The 23909-nt window shown below is 38.6% G+C and overlaps 2 protein-coding genes across 3 annotated transcripts; both read left to right on the forward strand.

The window, feature by feature from the left end:
* The first annotated feature begins 14801 nt into the window (after positions 1–14801).
* Positions 14802–15371, forward strand: LOC147499564 (uncharacterized). The gene has a single exon (XM_086563502.1). The coding sequence runs from the start codon at positions 14802–14804 to the stop codon at positions 15369–15371; it is 570 nt and encodes a 189-aa protein (XP_086419628.1).
* A 2911-nt stretch (positions 15372–18282) lies between these two features.
* On the forward strand, positions 18283–23678 carry LOC147499565 (uncharacterized). Of its 2 annotated transcripts, none has more exons than XR_015195935.1 (10): positions 18283–18688; positions 18767–18850; positions 18991–19290; positions 19392–19457; positions 19773–20264; positions 20354–20422; positions 21010–21168; positions 22414–22630; positions 22723–23065; positions 23144–23678. XR_015195935.1 is itself a non-coding variant. In XM_086561333.1 (10 exons), exons 1-10 carry the CDS (start codon positions 18347–18349, stop codon positions 23257–23259), a joined length of 2193 nt encoding a protein of 730 aa, XP_086417459.1. In that variant the 5' UTR covers positions 18283–18346; the 3' UTR covers positions 23260–23678. The 2 variants fall into 2 exon arrangements, 1 of the variants encoding a protein (XP_086417459.1); XM_086561333.1 differs by having other exon boundaries at positions 22718–23065.
* Positions 23679–23909: the final 231 nt, after the last annotated feature.

The raw sequence follows: 23909 nt of genomic DNA on the forward strand, positions 1-23909 counted from the left end.
TTTTCAGGTAGTCTTTCTCTGCCGTTATTTTTCTTGGTTGAGCCATTACTGAGGGAAGGATAGTGAAAATTGTTTGAATAAGAATGGCTGAAAAAGAAGAGATTTATAGCCAATCTATGAGTCTATACCAATCTGGAGTCCAAGTGTAGTTAATGACCCATGTGATTATGAACAACATCATAGGGGATCCACAAAGAAGTCTTTTGTCATGTCGATATCCAAATACAATTAATGAGATGGTTTAATGTTAGAAAATACTGAGAGGAAAGTTTCACAGGGGTAGTTAGACTTACGTAATTTCAGAAATGATGATCATAACTTCAAGAATAGAATATGGATAGAATAATCGAAATGCATGTGTGACAAGTGTTATGTGTACCTTGTAGCGTCGTCATGATTTTCTCGAACACCATGTGTATCCATTAATTATTTTGGTGAGTTTTGGATGGCCTTTCTTTGTTATGGTTTGTTTGTTTATTTAATTATTATTATTTTTGTTATTATTTTTATTTTTTATATATTTTTATTTTTTATTATTTTTTATTATTTTTTATTTTTTATTATTTTTTATTTTTTTATTTTTTTTTTATTATTATTTTTTTTTTTAGAGAGGAAAAAAACAACTAATATACACAAATATTTAATACGGAACTTCTCCATTTAATACGTAACCCGTACAAATGTGTGAGAATTATTTAACACACCATACTAATATACAAAATGAAAAAAAAAAAAAAAAAAAAAAAAAAAACATAGATCTAGATGTTCTTGATCATGTTATGTATGAGTGACAAGAGAATAATGATAAACACTTGTTATCCGCGATTAATGTGATAGCCCATTCGTTAACTCCTTTTCCCATCGGTCTATTTGATTCATTATGTTCAAAGAATTGAAAATTTGAAAATTTGTGAAGAGTGAGAGAAGGGAATGAGTGAAAGTGGAAAGGAGAGTTGTATTTATAACTTGATTTCGACCGTTGGGCATCGACCGTTTGGATCGATCCGTTGGTTCGACCGTTTGGATCGATCCGTTGGGTTCAATTGTTGGGCTTTGAGAGTAGGCCCAATGAATCAAGGAACAAACTCATATTTTTGAAAGTACTATATTAAACATAACATAAATAATTTCTCATTCAAACCGTCACGGAGATACAAAATTATGAGAAATCAACCGATATATAATAATTTAGCACTAAAAATAAAAATGCAATGCATAAGGGAAATAAATGATATAGTCATTTCTAAACCAAGGAAATAAACAGCGACTCGGGAATCCTGCGGGTTAGCGAAGATGAACCGGGTTTTTACGCCTTACGCCACGACGAACTTCAATTGAAATGATTGGTTTGGAATGTGGCCTATAGATCAGTAACAACCGATCTTGGAATTCTTTGAGTTGCCATCATCATTCTCTGAAACGGCCTTGGCGATTTCTCATTTCTTCTTTGGAAGTCATTCACGGGAAGTAAGCATCTCTTCTGGCGAAGAAACATCCCACGCGATACTAGTATTCATGTGCCTCAAGGTGTCCATAGGAGTATTGATTCGGGCGATGGTATCTTCATTAAAATAGTCGGTGGTGAAGGAGGAGGAGGAGGTGCGTTATCATGCTCAATGTCATCTCTAGCTCTGGGTCCAAAAAACACAAAGTCTCAAAAAATTCCAAAATTCTCAAGACCTTGTTTCAATGAAAGGAGTAGCGGTTTTGGAACCCTAAGTTAAGCATAAGGTGAAAGTAACAAATCTGACAAGAGGGGAGTCGACCTGGCTTGACGCTGTAAGAATATGGCCCAAGAAATGGACCATACTGAGAAAGTGTTCTTCCTCTCTGTAGGATCCACGGCGGGTGTAAGAAAATCTTGTTCACGTCGACGCGTCTTTGAAGTTCCAATGGCGTTATGCGCCCACCATTGAGTGACGGCTAATTGGTTACGCCTGGAAATCTTGGGTACACGATTCGAGCCGTTGTTGTACTCTCCTTCGAGAAGCGTGTCAAACATCAAATCCCTCGTGGTCGGATACTTTCGACAATAAATGAGGTCGGACTATCGAGTTTATCGGAATCGTGCGGTATTCGAAATCAACTCCAAGATGAGTTCACGTTCCAACCCATCCGCCGTAATCCAAAATTCGTCACCCCGAAACCTCCATTGTTGTAAAATTTCAACACTAAATCTTGAGTATTGAGCTGGAATTTGTGCAATAGATATTCCCTCTCTACTAGCAATTTCTTCATCGAAAAATGGGTGAAACATCCCGGAATTGTAGAGATTTGCGAAAATTCCTCTCAACCGTAATTACCTTCATCTTTGCCATAGCCGCGGTGTAGAGGATATTTTGAGGGTGCAAATAGCAAGAGGAGGTGGAGGAGATGGTGGTGCTTGGAGGAAGGGGTTGAGTTTGGTGGACTTTGGCCAGCGTCGCGTATCGTCGAATTCACCTACTGCCTAGTCGCTGGCGATACGATGTGTGGGGGGACCAAGATCCGATTTTTGTGGAAGAAGAAATGAGAGGGGTGGACGCGTGGGTGCCTCGCGCGTGGGCTTTGTACCCGGATTTTTTATTTTTGGGTCGGGTCAAAATTTTGGCCCAAGCCCAAATGAATAACAGAAATTCCCCTTATGTCCCGAAATGTTCCGAAATTTCAAACGTGGAAATTCGATTCGTTTCAACTCCAAATTGAACGGATGAGATATCAAAACGATCGGCATTAAAATTGACATCCACTAGAATATGAAAAAAATCACATTCAAACAATTTTTTTTTTTTTTTTTGGTTTTTATTTATTTACACTTTTATATACAAATGTACAAGTCGAGAAGAACGTGTCAACAACACCGGAAGTCCAAATAAAACAACACATCAAAATAAAACTTTCGAGGCAACTTTCATGTCGGCTCTGGGCGAACCCAACCCAACCGGTGTGGCTTATCCTTTATGTTTTGGGGCCTAGGTTCGGGGCGGTACCATCCTTGACCAATGTGCAATGGTCTAATAATAATATTACCCTTAGTACATATGGTAAAGCACAAACCGCCAAAAGCGATCCACATAGAAAACTGATCGGGGTTGGCACAGTGGAATCCATTGCCTGTCTGAACTAGGAAATGTCCGATGGTGCATATCCGACTCTCTCTTTGGGCACCATCTTTGGGTGCTAATAAAAAAAGAGTATATACATGTTGAGTCTTTTACGTCGGATCCTCAAGAGGCGAATGTGAGTCTTTTAACGTCGGATCCTCAAGGCGATTGTGAGTCTCGAATCCTCAAGGCGATTTAACGCGTCGGATCTTCAAGGCGATTGTGAGTCTTTTAACGTCGGATCATCAAGGCGATTCCCAACCCAATGGGAATAACGGGACAACGATGAAGTTTATCCCGGCGGAGCTGGTGTCGACAATAATATACCTTATACCGGCTCATCTCGGATAGAAGATCAAGACACGACCGAAAGGAGTTTGACCGGTTCATACACCACCCCATCCTTTTAAGCATCGCTTTTCGAGCAAAAGTACTACGACCATTTCCAATTCGAGATGGGTGAGCTTTACACCAAATGATGAGTTGGAGTTCGCGAGGAAGAGAATAGAAAAGGGAAGAAAAAGAAGGATTTGAAATTTTTAGTACCCATTGTTTTCCAGAAGGCACGTTTGCTCGATTATCAGAAGACATTTATACTCAGTTTTGAAGTAGAGTTTTATGGACTAAGGTTCCAGCGCTTGCAACCACACACTCTAGGGATTTTTAGAAAAGAAAATAGAAGAGGGCCGGCTACCCCTAATGGCATACTTTTCTGTTTAAATACATGGAAAGAAGTACACCAAATGAATCTATTAGTGCATTGTAGACCGGATCATTGAGTAGAGTCTCTTCGACATCCGGAGGCGCAACTCATGATAATGTTTAAAGCGGCCATTTACTTGAAATTAAGCTACCATCATTTGCGTTTTTCACGAGAGATAGCCCGTAAGGGGTGACAAGCCAGAGACAATGAAAGGACCGGACCATCGAAGTTTTAATTTTCTGGAAAAATGTGTAATCTTGAGTTGTACATCAAAACTTTTGACCGACTTTGAATTCTTTTCTCAATATGTGCTTGTCATGCACTCTTTTCATGTTGGCTTTATAGGATTTCGAGAGATCATAGGCATCACTCGAATTTCCTCAAGCTCATTTAAGCGCAATTTTCTCTTTTAAGCGCCACGTTAGTGTTATAATTGAGGCTTTTGATGGCCCATAGAGCCGCGGTGCTCAAGTTCAACCGGCCGAGATGACAAGGTTTTCCAAAAGCGAGGCGATCTGAGACATCCCTAGGTGTCTTAAAAGGCATTACAGTATGCCCACAAGGCATCGATAATCGTAGAACCGATCTTTCCTAGATGGATTGACCGTTTTTCCAAAATGGATTTGATTTCTCGATTAGAGACTTCTACTTGACCAATCGGTTTGAGGATGATGCGGAGTTGCCACTTTGTCGTGACTCCATATTTCTTTACTAATGATTCAAAAATTTTATTGCATAAATGTTTTCCCCGTCACTAATTATAGCTTTTGGAACACCAAATCCGAGAAAAATATTTTCTTTTCTGAACAAAGCGACCGTTTTATGATCGTTAGCCGCGACATGCCAATGCCTCAATCCATTTTGACACATAGTCAACTGCTACAAGTATGTATAGGAAGCCATGAGAATTTGGAAATGGACCCATGAAGTCAATGCCCCATACATCAAAGATTTCCACAATTAGAATGAGATTTAAGGGCATCATATTGCGTTGAGTAATGCGACCTAACTGGCAGGCGATTGCATGCTTTGCAATGCTCATGTGCATCTCTAAACGGTGTTGGCCAATAAAACCACATTGTAGAACCTTGGCGCGGTTTTTTCTTACCACTAAAATGACCACCACAAGATTGTTCATGGCGGAAGGATAACACATCGTTGTGTTCCCGGTCGGGAATGCAACGGCGGATTAGTTAGTCCGAACAATACTTGAAGAGGTAGGGATCATCCCGAAATAGAATTTCCGCAGTGGATAAAAACTTTTCCGGTCATTCTGAGACCAAGATAAAGGGACTTCCTCGGTAACTAAGTAATTTACTATGTCGGCGCACCAAGGGGGCGAAAAAATAGAATACAAGTGTTCATCCGGAAAGGAATCCGCGGATAGGTTCGGTGCTCGATATCAACATCAATCGACAAGTCTTGATAAATGGTGCGCAACCACATTTTTGCTACCTTTTTATCTCTAATTTCTATAGTAAACTCTTGCAAAGGAGAATCCATCGGATCAACCTTTGTTTTGCATCTTTTAAGCTAAAAGATAACGGAAGTGCCGCATGGTTAGTGTAGACAATAGTTGGAGAACCCACTAGGTAAGGGCCGAAACTTATCCAACGATATCTGGCGGCGAAAACTCTTTCTCGGTGGTGGTATAGTTACGTTGAGCTTCATTAAGGGGTTTTACTCGCATAGTAAATGACAACTGGCTTATCTTCTCGGCGTTACCTAGTACGACTCCTATAGCATAGTCGCTTTCGCGTCACACATTAATTCAAAAGGTTTAGACCAATCGGTGGTTGAATTATGGGAGCGGTAGTTAATCGCGGTTTTAATATCTCAAAGGCTTGTTTACAACTGGCCCTGAAGTCAAAAGCGGCATTTTAAGCGGAGATTGGTTAAAGGTCTAGCAACCTTTGAGAAATCTTGAATAAATCTCCTATAGAAACCTGCGTGTCCTAAGAATCGCGAATGTCTCGAACTATTTTGGTATAGGAAGTGAAGCAATTTTTTCTATCTTAGCTTTGTCGACTTGATTCCATCCTTTGGAACGATGTGTCCTAAAACTATTCCTTTAGTAACCATGAAATGACATTTTTCCCAATTAAGAACAAGGTTTTCTTTTCCTGGCGTGTAAAGACCTTTTCAAGATTTGATAGACAATTTATCGAAAGAATCTCCATAAATTGAGAAGTCGTCCATGAATACTTCCATAAACCGTTCAACCATATCATTGAAAAATATGAAGCATGCGTTTGGAAAGTACCGGGTGCATTGCAAAGGCCGAAAAGACATTAGTCTATATGCAAATGTACCAAATGGACCAATTGAGCGTTGTCTTTTCTTGATCGGCCGAGGGTCTATGACTATCTGAAAATAACACGAATAACCATCAAGAAAGCGATAATAGGCATGACCCATTTAAGCGTTCGAGCATCGATCGATGAATGGAAGTGGAAAGTGATCCTTACAAGTGGCGGCATTAAGTTTGCGATAGTCGATGCATATTAAGCCATTTCTTTGGGATCTGGCGGAAATGCATTCATCTTTATCATTTCGCACAACCGTAATGCCATATTTCTTTGGAACCACGTGTACAAGACTCACCCAAACACTATCGGAGATAGGGTAAATAATACCGCATCTAGTAATTTTAACACTTCCTCTCCGGACCACATCTTTCATGGTAGGGTTTAAAAGCGTATTTGTGGTTCCGCGATGTCTTAGCATTTTCTTCCAAGTGTATCGCGATGGGTGCACACATTAGGTTCAATACCTTTAATGTCATCGAGGGACCATCCAATAGTAGAACGATGTTGTTGAATGACATTAATTAAACGAGCTTCCTGATCGTCAGTCAATTGTGAAGAAATAATAACTGGGTGACGACCATCGGCGTCAAGTTGTACGTATTTTAATTCCGAAGGAAGAAGTTTTAATTCGGGGGTGGTGGTGGGTATTAAAGATTCTTGAGGAAGGTCATCATCCATGCAGAAAAAATGATTGATGATCATCCAAGTTACTTGACATCACTGTTGTAGGGTCAAATAATGGTACTGACTCTAATAACTCATTTACTTCTTGTGTATAATCATCATCCTCAAACTCAGATTCGCTAAAGGAAAGAAATTGGTACACTTCATCTTCAGGAAAAGAGTTTGTGAAATACTCTTGCGGAATGCTGTCAACCCTGTTGACCTCACCATCAATGTCAGGCTCTGGAAGTTGTTTCATCAACTTGAAAACATTCACCTCGACCGAAAGATTTCCGAAGGACATGGTCATGGAACCATCTCTACAGTTAATAAGAGCATTAGCAGTGGCGAGGAACGAACGTCCTAAGATTATAGGAATGGAATCACATGCAATTTCTGTATCCAAAATAACAAAGTCTACAGGATAGAAGAAATCTTGGACTTTTACAAGGACGCTTTCCACAATTCCTTTTGGATACTTTATGGAACGATCGGCTAACTGTAGAGTCATGGTGGTAGGTTTGAGCTCATGAAGACCTAGTTGTTTAAATAAATAATATGGAAGTAAGTTCACACTTGCTCCTAGGTCTAGTAGTGCAGTAGCCGTGTATTTGTCACCTAAGGTGCATGGAACCGTTGGTCTACTAGGGTCCTTGTATTTTACTATACCATTGTGTTCGGTGATGGAGAGAAACTGTTCAGTGAGGAACGCTTGTTGAGGAACATTAGTTCTCCTTTTTGTGGTGCACATATCTTTCAGAAATTTTGCATGTTTTGGTAATAGTTTTAAGGCATCGAGAAAAGGTAAGTTGATTGTTAAAATTTGAAAAGTCTCTCGAATTTCAGCAAAATTCTCATCGGGTTTATTCTTTGCCAAAGCGTCGCGGAAAAACGGTGCCTTAGGGCGAATTTGGCAAAGGGTCTACTTGCTTGTTTCCTACATTGGAGGTGTTTGACTTTGTTGAATCTGGGGAATCTTCCGTAGGTTCATTATTAGAAATAGATTCCTTAGAACCCTCTTTTTCTTTGGTTGATCATCGGCATCGTATTTGATTGTCTACGGTTTTTCAGATCGTAGAGTAGTGATTGCATGCACCTCACACCTTGGTTGGGGGTGCTTGTACCGAGGGCATTGGTGAGTTCAAAGGTCGTGTTTGCTGGTTTAGGGTTTGGAAGCCTTGTGCGGAAACACGCCTTTCTCTTTTCTTGCGCCAATTCTTGAAGTGATTGTTGGATAGGCGTTAAAATTTGAGATTTGTTGGTTCATGTAAGCCAAGAAAGTCTCATTTGTCCTATCTGTAATGGTTGGCGCAGGTTGTTACAACAGTAGTAGTTCTCGATTATTGCTTAGAAGTTGTTGATTATAGTTAGGATCTGGATTAAAATTTGGAACAAAGGTTGCGGTTGGTTTGATAATTAGCATTGGAATAATTTTGAAATTGACCTTGTTGGTATTGTTGATTATTTCCTTGGCGGTATGGAATAAAATTGTTGGTAGGTCGAATAGGTGGATTAAGCGAAACCGGGAGGAGCCCCCATTTGTTGGTTATTTTGGCAAAACGAAATTCGGATGTTGTCTCCACGGTGCATTAGGAATGTTGAATGCACATGCCTCCTCCTCGATTGTTGAGTAGGGAAGCATATAACAAGGGACAATATGCATCGGGATGGTCGGGACTAAGACAAAGGACACAAGGAGCGGTGTCAACGTTCATGACCGGTTTTTGGTAGTTGATCGTTTACTTGAGCTACAAGGGCATCTACTTTTTTAGTTAGGGATTCTATCAAATTTTTATTTTGGGATCGGGTTTTACCTCAAAAAGATGTGGCCTTTGTAACATTGTCCTTTGATGACCTAGGCGACTTCGGTGTTACCCCATGTGTATCTTTTTTTCGCTTGTTTTTCAAAAAAGTATAAGCTTTAGCTCCTTTGTCCATGAAGCAACCGCCGTTCATTATATCAAGAGTTTCTTTTTGATGATCGAAAAGACCATTAAAGAATGAACGAACAAGGACGGCTTTGTCCAAATGGTGATGAAGACATTCTAACGAAGATCGATAAAAATGACTCCATGCTTCGTAAAAGGATTCATGAGGATTTTGACGAAAAGAATTGAATTTTGAAGCATTTCGGTTGTTTTTTTCCCAGTATATAGTGTAAAATTGAAGCATGAAAGCTTGAACTAGTTTATTCCATGTGTCTATGGACTGGCTGTTGTCCCGCTAGCCAAATTGGCGCTTTTCGCTAAAGTGAATGGAAACAGTTTGAAGCAAGAGTTGTTCCTTAGATCACTTTGTTGGATGGTGAAATGTTGTTGCCACTTGTTGAAGCCTTGCAACGATGATTGTAAGGTTTTTCGTGCTCCAAACCATGATATATAGGTAACAAACTGAAAACGTTTGGTGGGATCTGAAAAATCACCGACAATGTCCTCAAGTTTGATGCGGGAAGAAGGTCCTTCCTGTGTCTGAAGATAGAAGTCCGAGAGGGGGGCTTCTCTGGCATTTTGTGGAGGATCGTCGGCCATAATGACAGAAGTTGATGGCGAAGAAGGATTGTGATGAAGGTAATTAGCAGAAGAAGAACAATTTTTAGGTGAGAGCTTACGCAATTGCTTATCGTATTTTTTTTGACGATAGGTATGTTCAATTTCTTTAGTGGAACCAGACTTTAATCTCATGCAAGCATAAAATTAGATCTAACTTACAGAAGGAATTTAGTAGGACTCGAATTTTATTATTATCTTAAGCATTAGAGTTTAACAACATATGCCTAAAAACTAACGTGTTTGCACTTTGCTAGGAATGTGCATAAACCAACAACCGTCACAAGAGAGATATGAGGGAGGCTTTCCGTGCAAGCACGGTTCTAATTAAGTAACCTCAATCTTTCAAGTTTCCTAGACACCATCGGAATATGATTAAGATTTATGGAATTAAAATTTATGCAAAGGCGGTATTAATTTTAATTTAATTAATTAATTAATTAATTAATTAATTTATTATTATTTTTTTTAAAGATTTATGCAAGGGTGAAAATACAAACATGCAAATACAATCTACTCATACAATACTAGGTGCAGTAGCATGTGAAGGTACTCTACTCATACGTATAGCTATACGAATAGGCAAGCTTGTGTCATCGATAAATATTTCCATACGTACAGGCAAATATACATCAGTAATACTTATGTGTATGCTAATTTGTAAATCGATATTACGTAAATGTATATCAACAGTAACAGGCAAATTTGAATCACTAATACGTATCTAAATACATAAGCATCTGGGATATAGTATACATCTGTGAGATAAATCGACAAAACTAAACATGCAAAGTATTATACATAAACTAAAATCGACTCTTGTATTGCATAATAATTCGATTTCGACAATACTCATTGAGATTAGAATGTCATATAGAGAGCGACTTTACCCGTAGGGTTTAGAAACAACTTACCCAACTCAGATTTTAACCCTCGTTGGAATGTTCTCCTCTTTCTTGACAAAATCGACTTATTAGACAATACCGGTAATGATATATCGTGAAATATTAAACATGTAACAAGAAACATTTATCATTAGAAAGACATATACCCATGCAAAACAATACCATTAATATGTAAATATACATTAATATGCAATTCATGTCCGTGTAATCGTATATAAATATTTACCGATTAATGCGAACTTGATTCATGCATAATTCTAGGCTAAAACTTAAATAATAATCCATAAATTTTTTCTAATACTATATACATGGCATACATGCAGAAAAAAAAACATAAAAACAAATTACAATAATACTGAAAATTTGGACCACAGTAGCTTCCGCGCTTTTCCGCCAAAATGAAATCAAACAAACGTTTCAATTAAATCGATCGCGATTAATCCCAAAGGATTATCGAATTTTTCAGGTACAGGGCCAGATATTTAGGCCTGGAAATGGATCAAGGTAGATTAGGAGATGCTGGTGGTTGAACAGGAGCAACAACTGAAGAAATTCACCGGCGGACGCGGGCCCCACTCGCGCACGCGACTCCACACCCGCGCACGCTTGTCCAGTAATTCAGAATACTTTCAAATTTTCTCAGAAGTCTTATAATCGCATGTATTTATCTTTCTCAGTCCTAACTTTTGGTACCTGGAAGTGGAACGAAAAATCCGTGAGCTTACAGGTCTATTGCGAGGCAAAAATACGAATTTGAACCAAAAAAACGTAAACGAACGAAAAGGAAAGGAAAGAAGAGAATGGGGGTTCCCCCTTGATGCAACTTCCGATCTGTAGCACAAGTTCTATGACTTAGAGGTTTGAACTCTCTAAATTGATGCAAAAGCAACTCAAGGTCCTTACTCACGATCTTCGATTTCGTAGAGTTGGAATAAGGATTCGAACCAACCTAAAGTCTAGAGCAACTACAAATTGGTTGTTACAATAAAGAGAACTAAGGAGTAAGGTTATAATACTAATGCTAGGTTTTCTTTCCTACACAACATTAAGAAAAACATTAAAGTTTGAATCATGCACTTAATACAAAAGACAGTTTACTAAAGAAAGAAAAGTGGAGAGCTAATCCTCCTCATGTGATACTAACATTTAGTTGTTGATTTGAAAAGTTTATTTATTCTTCCTAGACTCATAGACAAGCCCCTAATGGAAGAAAACTTGATCCCTAGCATGTATGGCTCACTTAAGAGCTCATACATGCTAGCAAGTGAAACTAAGCAATGACTTATCTCTAAGCTCATTGCTTTGATTCCTAACTAGACTCTACACCAACTATCATTTTGGGATAGGATGTAGAGTTAGTTGTTCTTCCTAAAAACCTTTCAAACCAACAACAATTGTTTTTCCCTCACATGAGTTGGATTAACTCCCCAAAAGGGAAGTTAGCTCATGATCCTTGAGACAAGGAATTTAAACTAGAGAAACAAAGAAAGAGAGAAAAAGGAAGAAGATAAAAAATCAAACTCACTTCTATTTATTTTCTAGAAGAAAACAAGTGTTTCCTCCATTAAAACTATTACAAGCTTTCTAATAAAAACTAAAAACTAAAAACTAACTTATGATTTTTTTTCACTAAGGAACTAAAATAATGCCATGTAAGAAAAATAAGTCAAGGGAGTAAATGGAGTGTCCCCCACCCTTGTCTAATTTCTTCTCTATTTGAGAGAAATCTCATTTCCTCCCACGTGAATCATCAAACCACATTAATTCATTTTTATCCACCACATTAAAACAAAGTGACACCTTGCCTTTTTTTCACTATTAACACCTAATCTAATTTATTACATGCAAGGTGTCAACTTTGCACCAATAATTTGTTATTTTTGTCTTGACATGCTCCATGATTGATGACTCATCCAATCTTGTGGCCCCGCGATAGTGGGTCCATAATGCGATCCGATGGCGGTCCGGTATTTTGGGCGGTTTTTACAACTTCCGCCTATCGCGTAGAGTTCATCGTCGATTGTCCGAGCAGCTCTCTTGTATGTGATTCGAGTCCCGGTTCGAGAGGTAGGAGCTTTGGAAGTTTGATGCTTACGCTCGGTTTGGAAGAATTCATATATATCGCTCCTCGTGCTTTATCGCAGGTTTAACCAATATTTCCATGTTTACTGCAAATTCCTGCAAAAGTATGAAAACATATTTATTTCATGATTATTAAACACATAATTAACAAAATTTATATGTCTCAATGGGGTTTCATAATACACTTTTGGGTGCTTATCAGAGAACGCTTGGTGACATTGATTGTTCCATGAGAACTGCTCGCCTTTTTTGAGAAGTTGTAGGAACGGTCGGCACTTGTCTGATGCTCTGGATATGAATCGATTAAGTGCAGCGACCATGCCTGACAACTTCTGTATCTGCTTCTTTGTCTGCGGGTCGAGCATATCCAAGAACGTCCGGATTTGATTTGGGTTAGCTTCGATCCCGCGCTGTGAGACCTGATAGCCCAGAAATTTGCCGAAGGACACTCCGAAAAGGCATTTTTCTGGGTTCAGCTTCATGCGAGTTCGGCGTAACCTGGAGAACGCTTGCTCAAGGTGAGTGAAGTGGTCACCTGCTTTCTTGCTCTTAACGACCATGTCATCAATATAGACTTCCATGGTATCGCCTAACATGTCCTGGAACATGTCAGTTACCAGTCGTTGATACGTTACTCCAGCGTTCTTGAGGCCGAACAGGAGGACGTTGTAGCAATAAATTCTCTGTTCTGTAATGAAGGACGTCTTCTCTTAATCTTCCTCAACAAGTGGTATTTGGTTGTACCCACTATAGGCATCCATGAAGGAGATGAGTTCGTGGCCGCAGGTCTGGTCCACAAGTCGGTCGATCCTTGGTAATGGGAAACTGTCTTTGGGTGTTTCTTGGTTGACATTGGTGAAGTCAACGCAAAGGCGAACCGTGCCATTCTTCTTTGGAACTACCACTATGTTGGCGATCCAATCGGGGTAGTCGACCTTTCGGATGAAACAGACTTGCTTGAGCTTGTCGACCTCATCATTGATTTCTTTCTGAAACCATAATGATAGTCGCCTAGGTCGCTGTCGAACTGGTCGAGCACTAGGATTAACATTTAATCTATGGCATGCAATGCTAGGATATATACCCGGCACATCAATATACGACCAAGCGAAAACATCTTTATTCATGGATAAAAAGTTTACAAGCTAGGGCTTTGAGTGTGGGGTCAAGATTAGCCCCTACATAGATGAACTTAGGATCATTTTCTGTTCCTAAGTTCACTTTCTGCCTCTCTTCAGCTTGTATTATGGCCTATAGTGTGTGAACGTCCTGTGGGGGACTGTTCTCAGTAGTTTCTTTGTCGGTTTGATGAGTGATGGGAGTTGCTGTAGGAACCGGAGCGTCTTCTGTGGTTACGACAACAGGGTTTGGGATGACTTTTGTGGTCATAACAACAAAGGCTGGAGTACTTGCCTGAAGCTGTATTGGTTGTATGGGATTTGGTGGGGCGACCTCTGGGGTCTGACCAGGTAGAGCACTGACTGCAGGAGCGACCTCTGGGGTCCTGACGACTAAATCAACAACTGCCTTAGCGACTTTCGGGGTCTGTATAGATGGATAGACCTTCTTGTTGGAGCCCCCAGCGTTCTGAGTTGGTGCGTTGTCTCTGACCTCAACGACCAAGTCTTTGGCCATGGTATAGCTGGTGGGCTCGTTTCTTATGCTGACATGGTATAAACAAAATACAAAAATATTAGAGTTAGAGTCTTGAAATTGTGCATGTCAACGGGGTTGGGTCAACGGCTTTTGACACGGTGTGGGTCGGGTTTGAGCATAGAACCTACACCCATAGCCCAACCGTGTAAAAATGGTGGTGGGGTGGGGCGGGTCTATTTTCGGGTCGGTGCGGGTTTGGGTGGCGGTGAAGACTGGGTACCTTACCAGATGATAGGTCAACGATTTTTTGTTACACTCCTAGTACTGGTGAATGTTCAAAAGATCCAAAGGGTTCTAATAGTGGCTATTGTGGTGATGAGAGCTCGAGTGGTGTAAGTGATAAATCGGCTAGCAATGGAGGTATGTGTGGTCCTCCTCCAGGGTTCGCGGTGGCTGTCCCCAAACAGCTGTCTCATCAGAAATGATACACGCCTTAAATTGTCGGGAAATAGGTTCCTCTATGGTAGTTCAAAATCTAAAGGACCTAGTATTGCAACACCAACTATATATTATTTGCTTGTCATAAACAAAAGTGGGGGAAAGTAAGATTAGTATGTTAAGTAAAGTGATCAAGTATGAAAGCTTCTTCTGTGTTCCAGCTTTTGGGCTTCGAGGTGGTCTTGCTCTTTTCTAGAGAACGGGAGTCAATCTTGAAGTGCTAGGAGCTACTGCAAATCAAATAACAGATAAACTCTCAGAGTATAATAGTCTTACTCCTTGGTATTTTAGTTTTGTTTATGGAGAACCTAATGCTAATCTTAAGCATAGGTTTTGATCTGAACTAAGGGAAAATGCGCCTTTTATACCTGGTCCTTAGATTTTATTTGGAGATTTTAATGCTATAAGATCTCTAGATGAAAAAGAAGGGGGCAGGTCTATTTTTATTTACAAATTGCATGCTTGATTTTAATGATTTGATAAATGACCTGGGTCTGATTGATTTGGGATATAAAGGCCCCAAGTTTACTTGGAACAACAATAGAAAGGTAAAAGATAACATTCTAGAAAGGCTGGATCGTGCCCTTGCCACAGCTGACTGGATGGATCTTTTTCCCAATATGATTGATAAAAATGTGGTTAATGCTACCTCGGATCATCTGTCCTTGATGATTAATCTCAAACCTATGGTGGATAATGCGGATAAGCCTTTCAGATTCTATGATATGTGGCTTAAAGATGGTTCCTGTAAGCCTGTTATTGATAAGGCTTGGAATGTTGTAACTCATGATCTGCTTGATTGGAAAGTGGTCCATAGGCTAAAATATACTGAACATAGTCTTAAAACTTGGAATAAAAAGGTGTTTGGTAATATTTTTCATAATATTAAAAGAACCCAAAAATATTTAGATAGAGTTATGCAGAAACTTTTCACTCCTAATAATCATGAGAAAGCTAAGATGCTTAAAGCTAGTTTGTTTGATTGATATGATAAAAAGGAAGTTTTCTGGAAACAAAAGTCTAGCCAACATTGGATTAAAGATGGAGGCCGGTAGGAATACAAAATTCTTTCATTTTTCTACTGTTTACAGAAGAAGGAAAAATAACATAGATAAGATTAATGATAATGAGGGTAATTGGAATGAGGGTAGGTAGGAGGTGGGTCTAGTTGTAAAAGAGTATTTTGATGATATCTATGCTTCTGACAATCTTGCTTGTAATGATAATATTCTTAATCTGTTCTCTCCTTGTATTACTGATATAGAAAATAAGATTCTTATTGTTTGCCCCCACTAGGGATGATATCTGGCATGTTGTGAAGAAGATGGGGGATCTAAAAGCCCTAGGACCTGATGGTTTTCAAGGCACTTTCTACCAACACTGCTGGGATGTTATTGGTTCTTCTATTATTGACTATGTTAGGAATTTTTTTATTCAAGGTTGCATGAATCCTAGTTTTAATGAAACTTTTATTGCTTTAATCCCTAAGATTTCTAATCCTGATCACATGTCTAAGTTTAGACCTATTAGCTTATGTAAGTTGTGTTATAAGATTATTGCTAAGATTCTTGCTAATAGACTTAAAGCTCATATAAATAAAATCGCCTCTCCTTTTCAAGGAGCTTTCATAAAATGTAGAAGTATAGGTGACAATATTGGTCTTGCTAGTGAGATTTTCCATATTATGAAGCATATGAAAACTAAAAAAGGGTTTGCAGCTCTAAAGATGGATATGGCCAAAGCCTATGATAGAGTTAAATGGTCCTTCACAGATAATCTTTTTCAAAAGTTAGGATTTAGTGCAAAGTAGATACTTACCTTTTTATTCTTGTGTCTGAAGCGTTATCCAAAATGATAGCTAAGGCTGAGAACAATAGGGATATCCATGGCATTAAGATCAGAAGGAATGCTCCTCCTATCACTCACCTCTTATATGCAGATGATCTTATCTTGTTCACTAAAACTAATTTGGCTGAAAGTGGAAATCTTAAGAGCATCCTTGAGGAATACTGTGAAGCTTCTAGACAAAAGATAAATTATGGTAAGTCTAGTATCTATTGTAGTAAAAATGTTCATAATATACATAAAAAGATTTTGAAAAGATTTTGGAAAATGAGATTTTTTGACAAAAAAGATAAGTATCTGGGTTATCTCATAAAAAGAAAGAGGACTTTGATTACCTAGTAGATAAAGTGCATAGTAAGATTAAGGGATGAAGAGTTAAAGTCCTTGCTCAAGCTAGAAGGACTACCCTTATACAAGTTGTAGCTCAGGCAACACTTTTATATGCTATGGCCACTTACAAGCTCCCTAGATCTACTTGTAAGAAAATGGATAAAGCTTGTAGACACTTCTGGTGGCATGGTACAGAAGATAGCAAAAGCATCCACACTATTGGGTGGGATGATATATGTAAACCTAAGGCCTTGGGAGGCCTAGGGCTGAGGAAAGCTGGAGATATGAATAAGGCTATGCTTGATAAGCTGGCCTGGAAAGCTATAAATGATAATATCTCTATATGGGCAAAAACTTTCTTAGCTGCTTATGGGAAGAACTGGTTTGACATTAAAGCAGACCCTCCTCCTAAGGCCTCTTGGTTCTGGAAAGGTATCTATAGAACTGCCAGAGATATTCTTCCAGGGTTAATATGGAGCATTGGGAAGGGGGAAAAGGTTAATGCACGTCATGAAGCAACCTTGGATCTTCCTTAAGGATGCCCCTATTACTCTGGGAGAGATGATACCTGACAGACCAGACCTTAAGGACCTTAGAGTGAGGGACTTGATGTTAGGGGATGACAATGGTTGGGACTACTATCACAAGGTGGAAAATCTGTTCCCACCAAATATAACAAACCTTATAAAGCAAGTGGTGAACAAACCCTCCAGTTTGGCAAATGACACAGTCAGATGGGTGTGAACCAGAAATGGCTTGCTTTCTGTTAAGTCTGCTTACCAGTTTTTGAAAAAAGATGGCACTTTCTCTTTTAATTCTAAAAGCATAAAGACTCTTTGGAGAACCCAGGTAATAGCTAGCAACCAAATTTTTCTATGGAAGATGTATATGAACATTCTCCCTACAGGAGATTTGTTAGCAAGAAACAACTTTAAAGGGGAGTACTTGTCCTTTTTGTTGGTCAGAACCAGAAGATCCCACTCACATCTTTTTCAAATGTGAATGGATAAAGTTGGTCTGGTTTGCCTCTGAGCTAGGAGCAAGAGTTAAGGAGAGGGCAGACAAGTCCATCAGGGAATGGTTCGATATATTCCTTGATTGGAGTAAGACCAAAGATCCTGGTATTGCAGAAAAGGGTTTGCTAGCAGCTTTGGCATGGGATGGGGAAGGCAAGCTGGTGGGAGTAGCTACTAGAAGTTTTGAAGTTGGAAGTGCGGAGGAGGCAGAGATGGTGGCTTTGGAAGCTGCTACCAAATTAGCCAAAGCACAGGAGAGACATCTTTTCTTTTTGAGAGAGACTATAAACAAGTTATTCAGGATTTACAGAACTCTCGAGAGATGAACTCTCTGAACTGGAAACTAGAACCTATTAGATATATGATTATGGGCTTATGTATAAGCCTTTCTCTTTTTGCCAGTTTTAACTGGATTAGTAGACTGTCTAATGTAGAAACTCATGACCTCGCAAAGTGGGCTTTCCATAACCACGACGTGAGCCTTCTGCCTAGACATCTTTTGGATGGTAGTATATACCTTTGATGTTCTAATAGTATATATAAGGCATGTTTCTATCCAAAAAATATATATATATTGCTTTGTCTAACATGTTTATATTTTTCAAGCATAGAGAACGCAAAATTTGACATCAGCGTTCTGGACCCCAACCCCAGGCCCAAAAACATACCCTCCGCTCACGTGATATACACCCCCTTCTGCCACGTAATCAAAGCGCGAAATCTAACTGAAAAAACAGCCCGTATCTCTTTTTCCTCTTCTGTTTCGGTCAATGGCAGAAAAAGAAGAAGAAGAAGAAGACGACGAAATTTTCGGAGATTTCGTTCAAAATTCCAAACGAAATACTGAGGGAGAGGATTGGGGTGATTTCATGGACACTTTTTCACAACCTCAAAAAAACTCTCTTCAATTCGAAAACACATGGGAGAAACCTAAAGGAGCTTTACCCTTATCATTATTTGGTGATATAGAAGAAGAATTACAATCTGACTTGGTCGTTAATAGTGTTTCTAATGTAAAGAATGGATCTGAGATCAAGGTTGAAAATATTGATGAAGATGATGATTGGGAATTTAAAGATGCTGTATCTGAAACTCTAGATTTTGAAATAAAGGTTGAGAATTTTGTTATATTTTACTGTTAAATAATAAATTACTTTACCTGTCATTTATAATTTATTCCCTTTTTGCAGAAAGTGGACAACATTTTTGATTCTTGGGTCATCCCTGAAACACCACCTCCAGCTGCAACAGTGACTACAAACAGTGTAGTTCAGGTGAGTCATTGACCTTTTACTTTGGACCCTGTAGTTGTTCTTGCTTGCATTGTTAGTGTAGTTGTTAGAGTAGTGTTATAAAATGTTGTTGTTGTTGTTACATTGAATCTTATATTTTGAAGGTTGATGGGACAATGTAGGAAAGTTTTGAAGGATCTCTATTTGGATTTAGCAACAATGAACGACTTGATGGGGATTGGTTTTTTCCATCAGAAGGGAATTCTCAAAATCCCAGAGAAGTTGAGAATGGATTTCATTTCGAATCTGGTGTGAGTACTGCCAAGGACTCAGGTTCACATAGTCAGCCTCAGCAGATTGCTACTGAAAATGGTCGTAATACGAGTTTGGTTACTGAGGATTATGATTCTGATGGGAGTTTTTCTGACTTTAAGGATGCATTTCCAACTACTGAAGCTTTAGATCGTTCTTTTGAGCAGAAGGTCAATATCAGATTTAGTTTTTGGTTAGTGTGTTATTTTGTACTGCTGATAGTTTTGAATGAAGTCTTCGTTCTGACAATATATAGTTTGTGTATATTCAGGAAGAGTCAAATATATCTGATCAATCTGGTGTTGAAATGAAAGATTTGTCAGCTAATGGAATTCAGGTTTGGCTCTTGTTTTTTCATGTTAAGTCTATCTCTTAGTTTTTATGGTGTGTTTAATTGATCGGAACATAGTTAGATTTCTCCCTTTCGGGTTTGGGTGCAAAGTGTCAGCTGTCCTTATGGCATGTATCTTGTATGTTCCTTTGTCTAGTTTTTGTATGAAGTGATAAGCTGTAAAGCTCAAGGAATCAATAAAAAGAAATCTCCGTTGTCTTCACTTGTTGCTTGATGATGTCTTTTCTATTTCTGCATGTTGAAATGCCCTTGTTGGACTTATATAAACCCTACAACTAAATTCAACTGTTTTCTTCCCAGGGAAATGGAAAAGAGTCTGACAATATTAGGGGAGCACTGCCTTTATCAATATTTAGTGATGGGAAACAGGATTCTGATGAGCCCTTACATGTCTTATCATATAAACCGACCCTGTCTGTGAAAAATGGAATCAATAGTCAGATTTCCAGTCCAAACCTTTCACTCAATGATCTCATCTACGATCTATATAGTAAGGCTGATAATGTTCCATCTATTGGTTCTCCGGAACACACTGGAAATGGGTCTAGTTTAGATCAGACAGGTTTAAAGTCTGACTTAGCAAATGTTGATGATGATTTTGATGAAAGTTCGTGGGAATTCAGAGGCGCCCCTTTAGAAACTGAAGTTGAAAGTTCATTTCCTCTAGGTGATCTAGAATATCTAAGTCAGAAGTTACCTACAGAATCAGAGATTACAAGTTTTGCAGAATTTTACTCTAGTTTGAAAGAGGAATCGAGCCTCATTATACTTCACCACATTGATGGCCTGAAGGTCAGTTTATTCTGTTTTAAAGTTTATTTGTTTATATTGGACAGTGCTAAAAGTGTGTACTAAAAGCATGACACATTTTTATTTTCTAGAGTGCTCAAAAGGTTGCTGAGCTTTCTGGTGAAGATGCAAAGGCAGAAGCTCTTCATAAGGAAATCCAGGTCTGTGAACAATTATTTTCAGGCAGTGTCCAATATTGGTGCATCATGCATGCTCAGTTACTTGTGGTGAACAATCCATCACTCAGTATTTCAATAAATAATAATACTCAGTGATGGGGTGACACAGCAACGACTCCTTTTTGGAGTTTAGGTGTTTTGAAGAAGTCCTTTTAATCAAGACCTTATAATTACTTATTTGTAGTACTTGAGAGATATTTCTAGAATTTGTGGAAATCACCCAGCTCGGTAGAATTTAAGGTATAGTGGTGGAAGTGTGGAACTGTTTCCTTGGAGTTTCGCAAGTAAATCAATCGAAAATTTGAGTACAAAGTATGAATCCAAGATCATTAATGAATTGAGAATTACACTATACCTTCTCTGCATAAGAAACAGTGCACAGGCTATGTTAAACGGATACAGCAAAATACAGCCTCAGCATTACATGGATATCAGGAACTATTTGTTTGAACTATTTGATATGATAAACACTTAATTTGAAGAATACATACCATAGTTTTTGGTGATTGCATAACTGGCTAACCAATATGTTTTTGCGTCCTGAACATTTATGTTTCTTCTGTTTCCAGACAGCTTGTAAGAAACTGTTCCAAGAGAATATGGTATCTGAAGAAGTTTACTTGAAGGAGCATCCACCAACAAATGTGGTTAAATTGCTTGCAGCTATGGAGGAACCAAATTTCCAAGTACTCGAGTCAGAATACCAGTTGTCACATAGAATATCATTAGTAAGTACCTCAAGTCTCTATATTCTTATAGATATATTTGAGACGTTCAATTTGTCAGTGCAACCAAAACCTATGTGCTTATGCATATATTTGAGACCTATGAGCTTATGCATAATTCCCCTTTGAGATTTTCTAACTCAGTTTAACAAGGCAAATGTGAACAAATACAATAAGTTGAGATTGATACCACTACCAGATATTGATTCAGCTGTGAGAGTGCTGAACGACTAGTAGTCAAACTAGAGGAAACCCAAAGAAGTTGCAAGGAAGAGAAAGAAAATGACAATAAAAGACAGCGTGGAAATATTAATAAAGTATTTAAATGCTACTTCGTTGTCTCAACATAGCCTGGGAAACTGGTCACTTGTTTTGCTTACGAACATGAAATGTATTAGAAGTTTGTTTGAGTACATATACAACAGGAATCTTTATTCTTCAAAAATTAGCTTCTACTTTGTGTTTGGTAAAGAGAAAGTATCTTATCAGAATTTTAATATCGGTTATCTTTTTTGCTTGGTAAGATTTAAAAATAGTGATATCAAAATCTTGTACAAGTGTGTGGGGATATAAGGGACACCAGGAGGTATTTCTATTCCTAAATGCAAGCTCAATTAGATCTAAAATAAACTAGATGAGGTACCTCCCATTTATAAATAATTTAGACAAGTGCATGGATTTTAGATGTGGGGACTTGAACCTTGAATGAAAAAGTAAATCTGTATATATTTTAGCCTTCATTGAGAGTTGAACTCAAGACCTCCCGCTTACTAAATGGAAATGGGTCCTCTAACCAACTGAGCTATGAAAGCACATTTATACTGTTTGTCCAGATAGACCATTACTTTTCTGGAAAGCAAGGAGTTGTGTATTTTTCTTTCCTACTACTACTTTTTTCTGTTACTACTTGTTCCCATTTTGTGACTTGGAGAAGAGCCCTGCTTTTCTACTGCTGTGGGCTAAAGCTCCCCAAAGTAGACGGATAATAATGACAAGAAAAAGGGAAATAAAGTCAGCTGTGTTGTTTGACTTACTTTCTAAATCTTATTTTATTTGGTGAGTCGTAAAGTCTTTTTCTATCATCAAATCAATTCACTGAGGTATCAGCTACTTTTGTGCTTATCTCTTTCTGTATGGACTTGGAAGGTATCAATACTTTAAACCATTTACTTTCTCACCACTCAGTCACTCACTACACTGCGAAATCAAAATACTGCTTTGTCTAACTTGTTTATATTTCAAACATAGGCAGCGCAAAATTTGACATCAGCAATTTGGCTGCTTGAGCACGCTCTTTCAGTGATAAAAATCCTGAACTTGGGAGCCAAGGAAGACCACTTCAATTATGCGACAACATGGTCTAGAATGGTCTCAGTTTGTGCTCAGGAATTGAAACATGGTGCCATTATTTGGAAACAGTCATTGCAAAGGAATTTGGACAAGCAAATATTATCCAAATCCCAAGGTAATGCTTGATATGTTAAGTTTGATTTAACTTGTGCTTCCAACTTTCTCTTCGCTTGTAATTATTTTTTAAAACTTTTACATACAGGACAGCAATACATTCTTGCCATTGGAGAAATATACAGAGTTGTTAAAATTCTGAGAGTATCAGTAACACTCTACAAACCTTGGATCCTATCAACCCTTCCAGAGCATTTGGGTATCTTTGCTTCTTTGGAAGAGTGCATGAGTATATGGTCAGAATCTGGTCTTGATGACGCTTTGTGGAGTCTCTCTCATACTGTTGGTAGTGGATGTGATGGTAGTGGTGAAGCGTTGTTGGAATCCCTCAAGTCTATACACAATCTTATTGATCGTGACGTGCTTTCACTTCAAAATATTTCTCCTCCAGAATCGACTTGTAGGTTGTCATTAATGTCTTTAAAGATGGTGCCAGGTATGTGAAAATCATCAGGATTTTTATTCATTTGTCACCTTACCTTGTTTGGTATTTAACATTTTCATATTGAAGCAGACATGAAGTCAGTGGTTTGGAACGGGAAGCACTACTTTCTCACACTTGCGAACCTCTGGGCAAATCTCATATCTCGCGATCCTCCAAAATTGGCACTCATTCCTGTTTTCTCATAGTGAGGACAACCTTGAAGATATTTAATGAAATTTGTGAAGGTTTGGTACCTTATTGTGCCGCCAAGTCTGATTTATGGCAAGGAGTTCCCTTATTTATTGTGGGGAGGAAAGGTGGTGGCTTGTGTGTTCCAAAGCATTAAGTTATGTGATGGAAGGGTACATTCTTCTGTTAAAGGTGCCATCCTGTCAAAGCTTGCTGCCCCAAGCTTGATTTGGTCGTTCTCTCTTATTTGTTTGCCATTCTTTTTGCAAAAGCTATAGCATATTATTGATTGTAGAAAGTTGTAATTTATTGTGAGCCTTCTGATATGGGTGCATCAAGACAGTGCCCATGTACCTTAAGATATATGATACTGTTGAAGATATATAGTATACTTCGCCACCTCCTCCATGGTCATATGGTTTGGAGATTTTAGAAATTATTATGTTCAGAATTCAAACCTGCGAGATCTGTGTGACGTTTTTCAAATTATTAATCTTATTGCACCAGTATGAAGCCCCATCATTCTTGTTTTTATCGCCACAACGGCGGTTTTTGGCGCCACAGATATCATTTATTTTGCCAGTTGTATGTACTGATGATTTTAGCATGTCGTTTACCCTCCATGCCGGATCAAATCCCTTGACAATTTCATCCATGGACTCTAGTG

This window comes from Coptis chinensis, chromosome 5 (assembly GCF_015680905.1).
Source record: "Coptis chinensis isolate HL-2020 chromosome 5, ASM1568090v1, whole genome shotgun sequence".
NCBI classification, from domain to species: Eukaryota; Viridiplantae; Streptophyta; class Magnoliopsida; order Ranunculales; family Ranunculaceae; genus Coptis; species Coptis chinensis.

Coding starts and splice junctions, on each gene's coding strand:
- LOC147499564 (XM_086563502.1), top strand. CDS start 14,802: ATGAAAAAGAAGGGGGCAGGTCTATTTTTATTTACAAATTGCATGCTT.
- LOC147499565 (XM_086561333.1), top strand. CDS start 18,347: ATGGCAGAAAAAGAAGAAGAAGAAGAAGACGACGAAATTTTCGGAGAT. Junction 18,689..18,766: donor CTCTAGATTTTGAAATAAAG/GTTGAGAATTTT, acceptor CCCTTTTTGCAG/AAAGTGGACAACATTTTTGA. Junction 20,265..20,353: donor ACCACATTGATGGCCTGAAG/GTCAGTTTATTC, acceptor TTTATTTTCTAG/AGTGCTCAAAAGGTTGCTGA.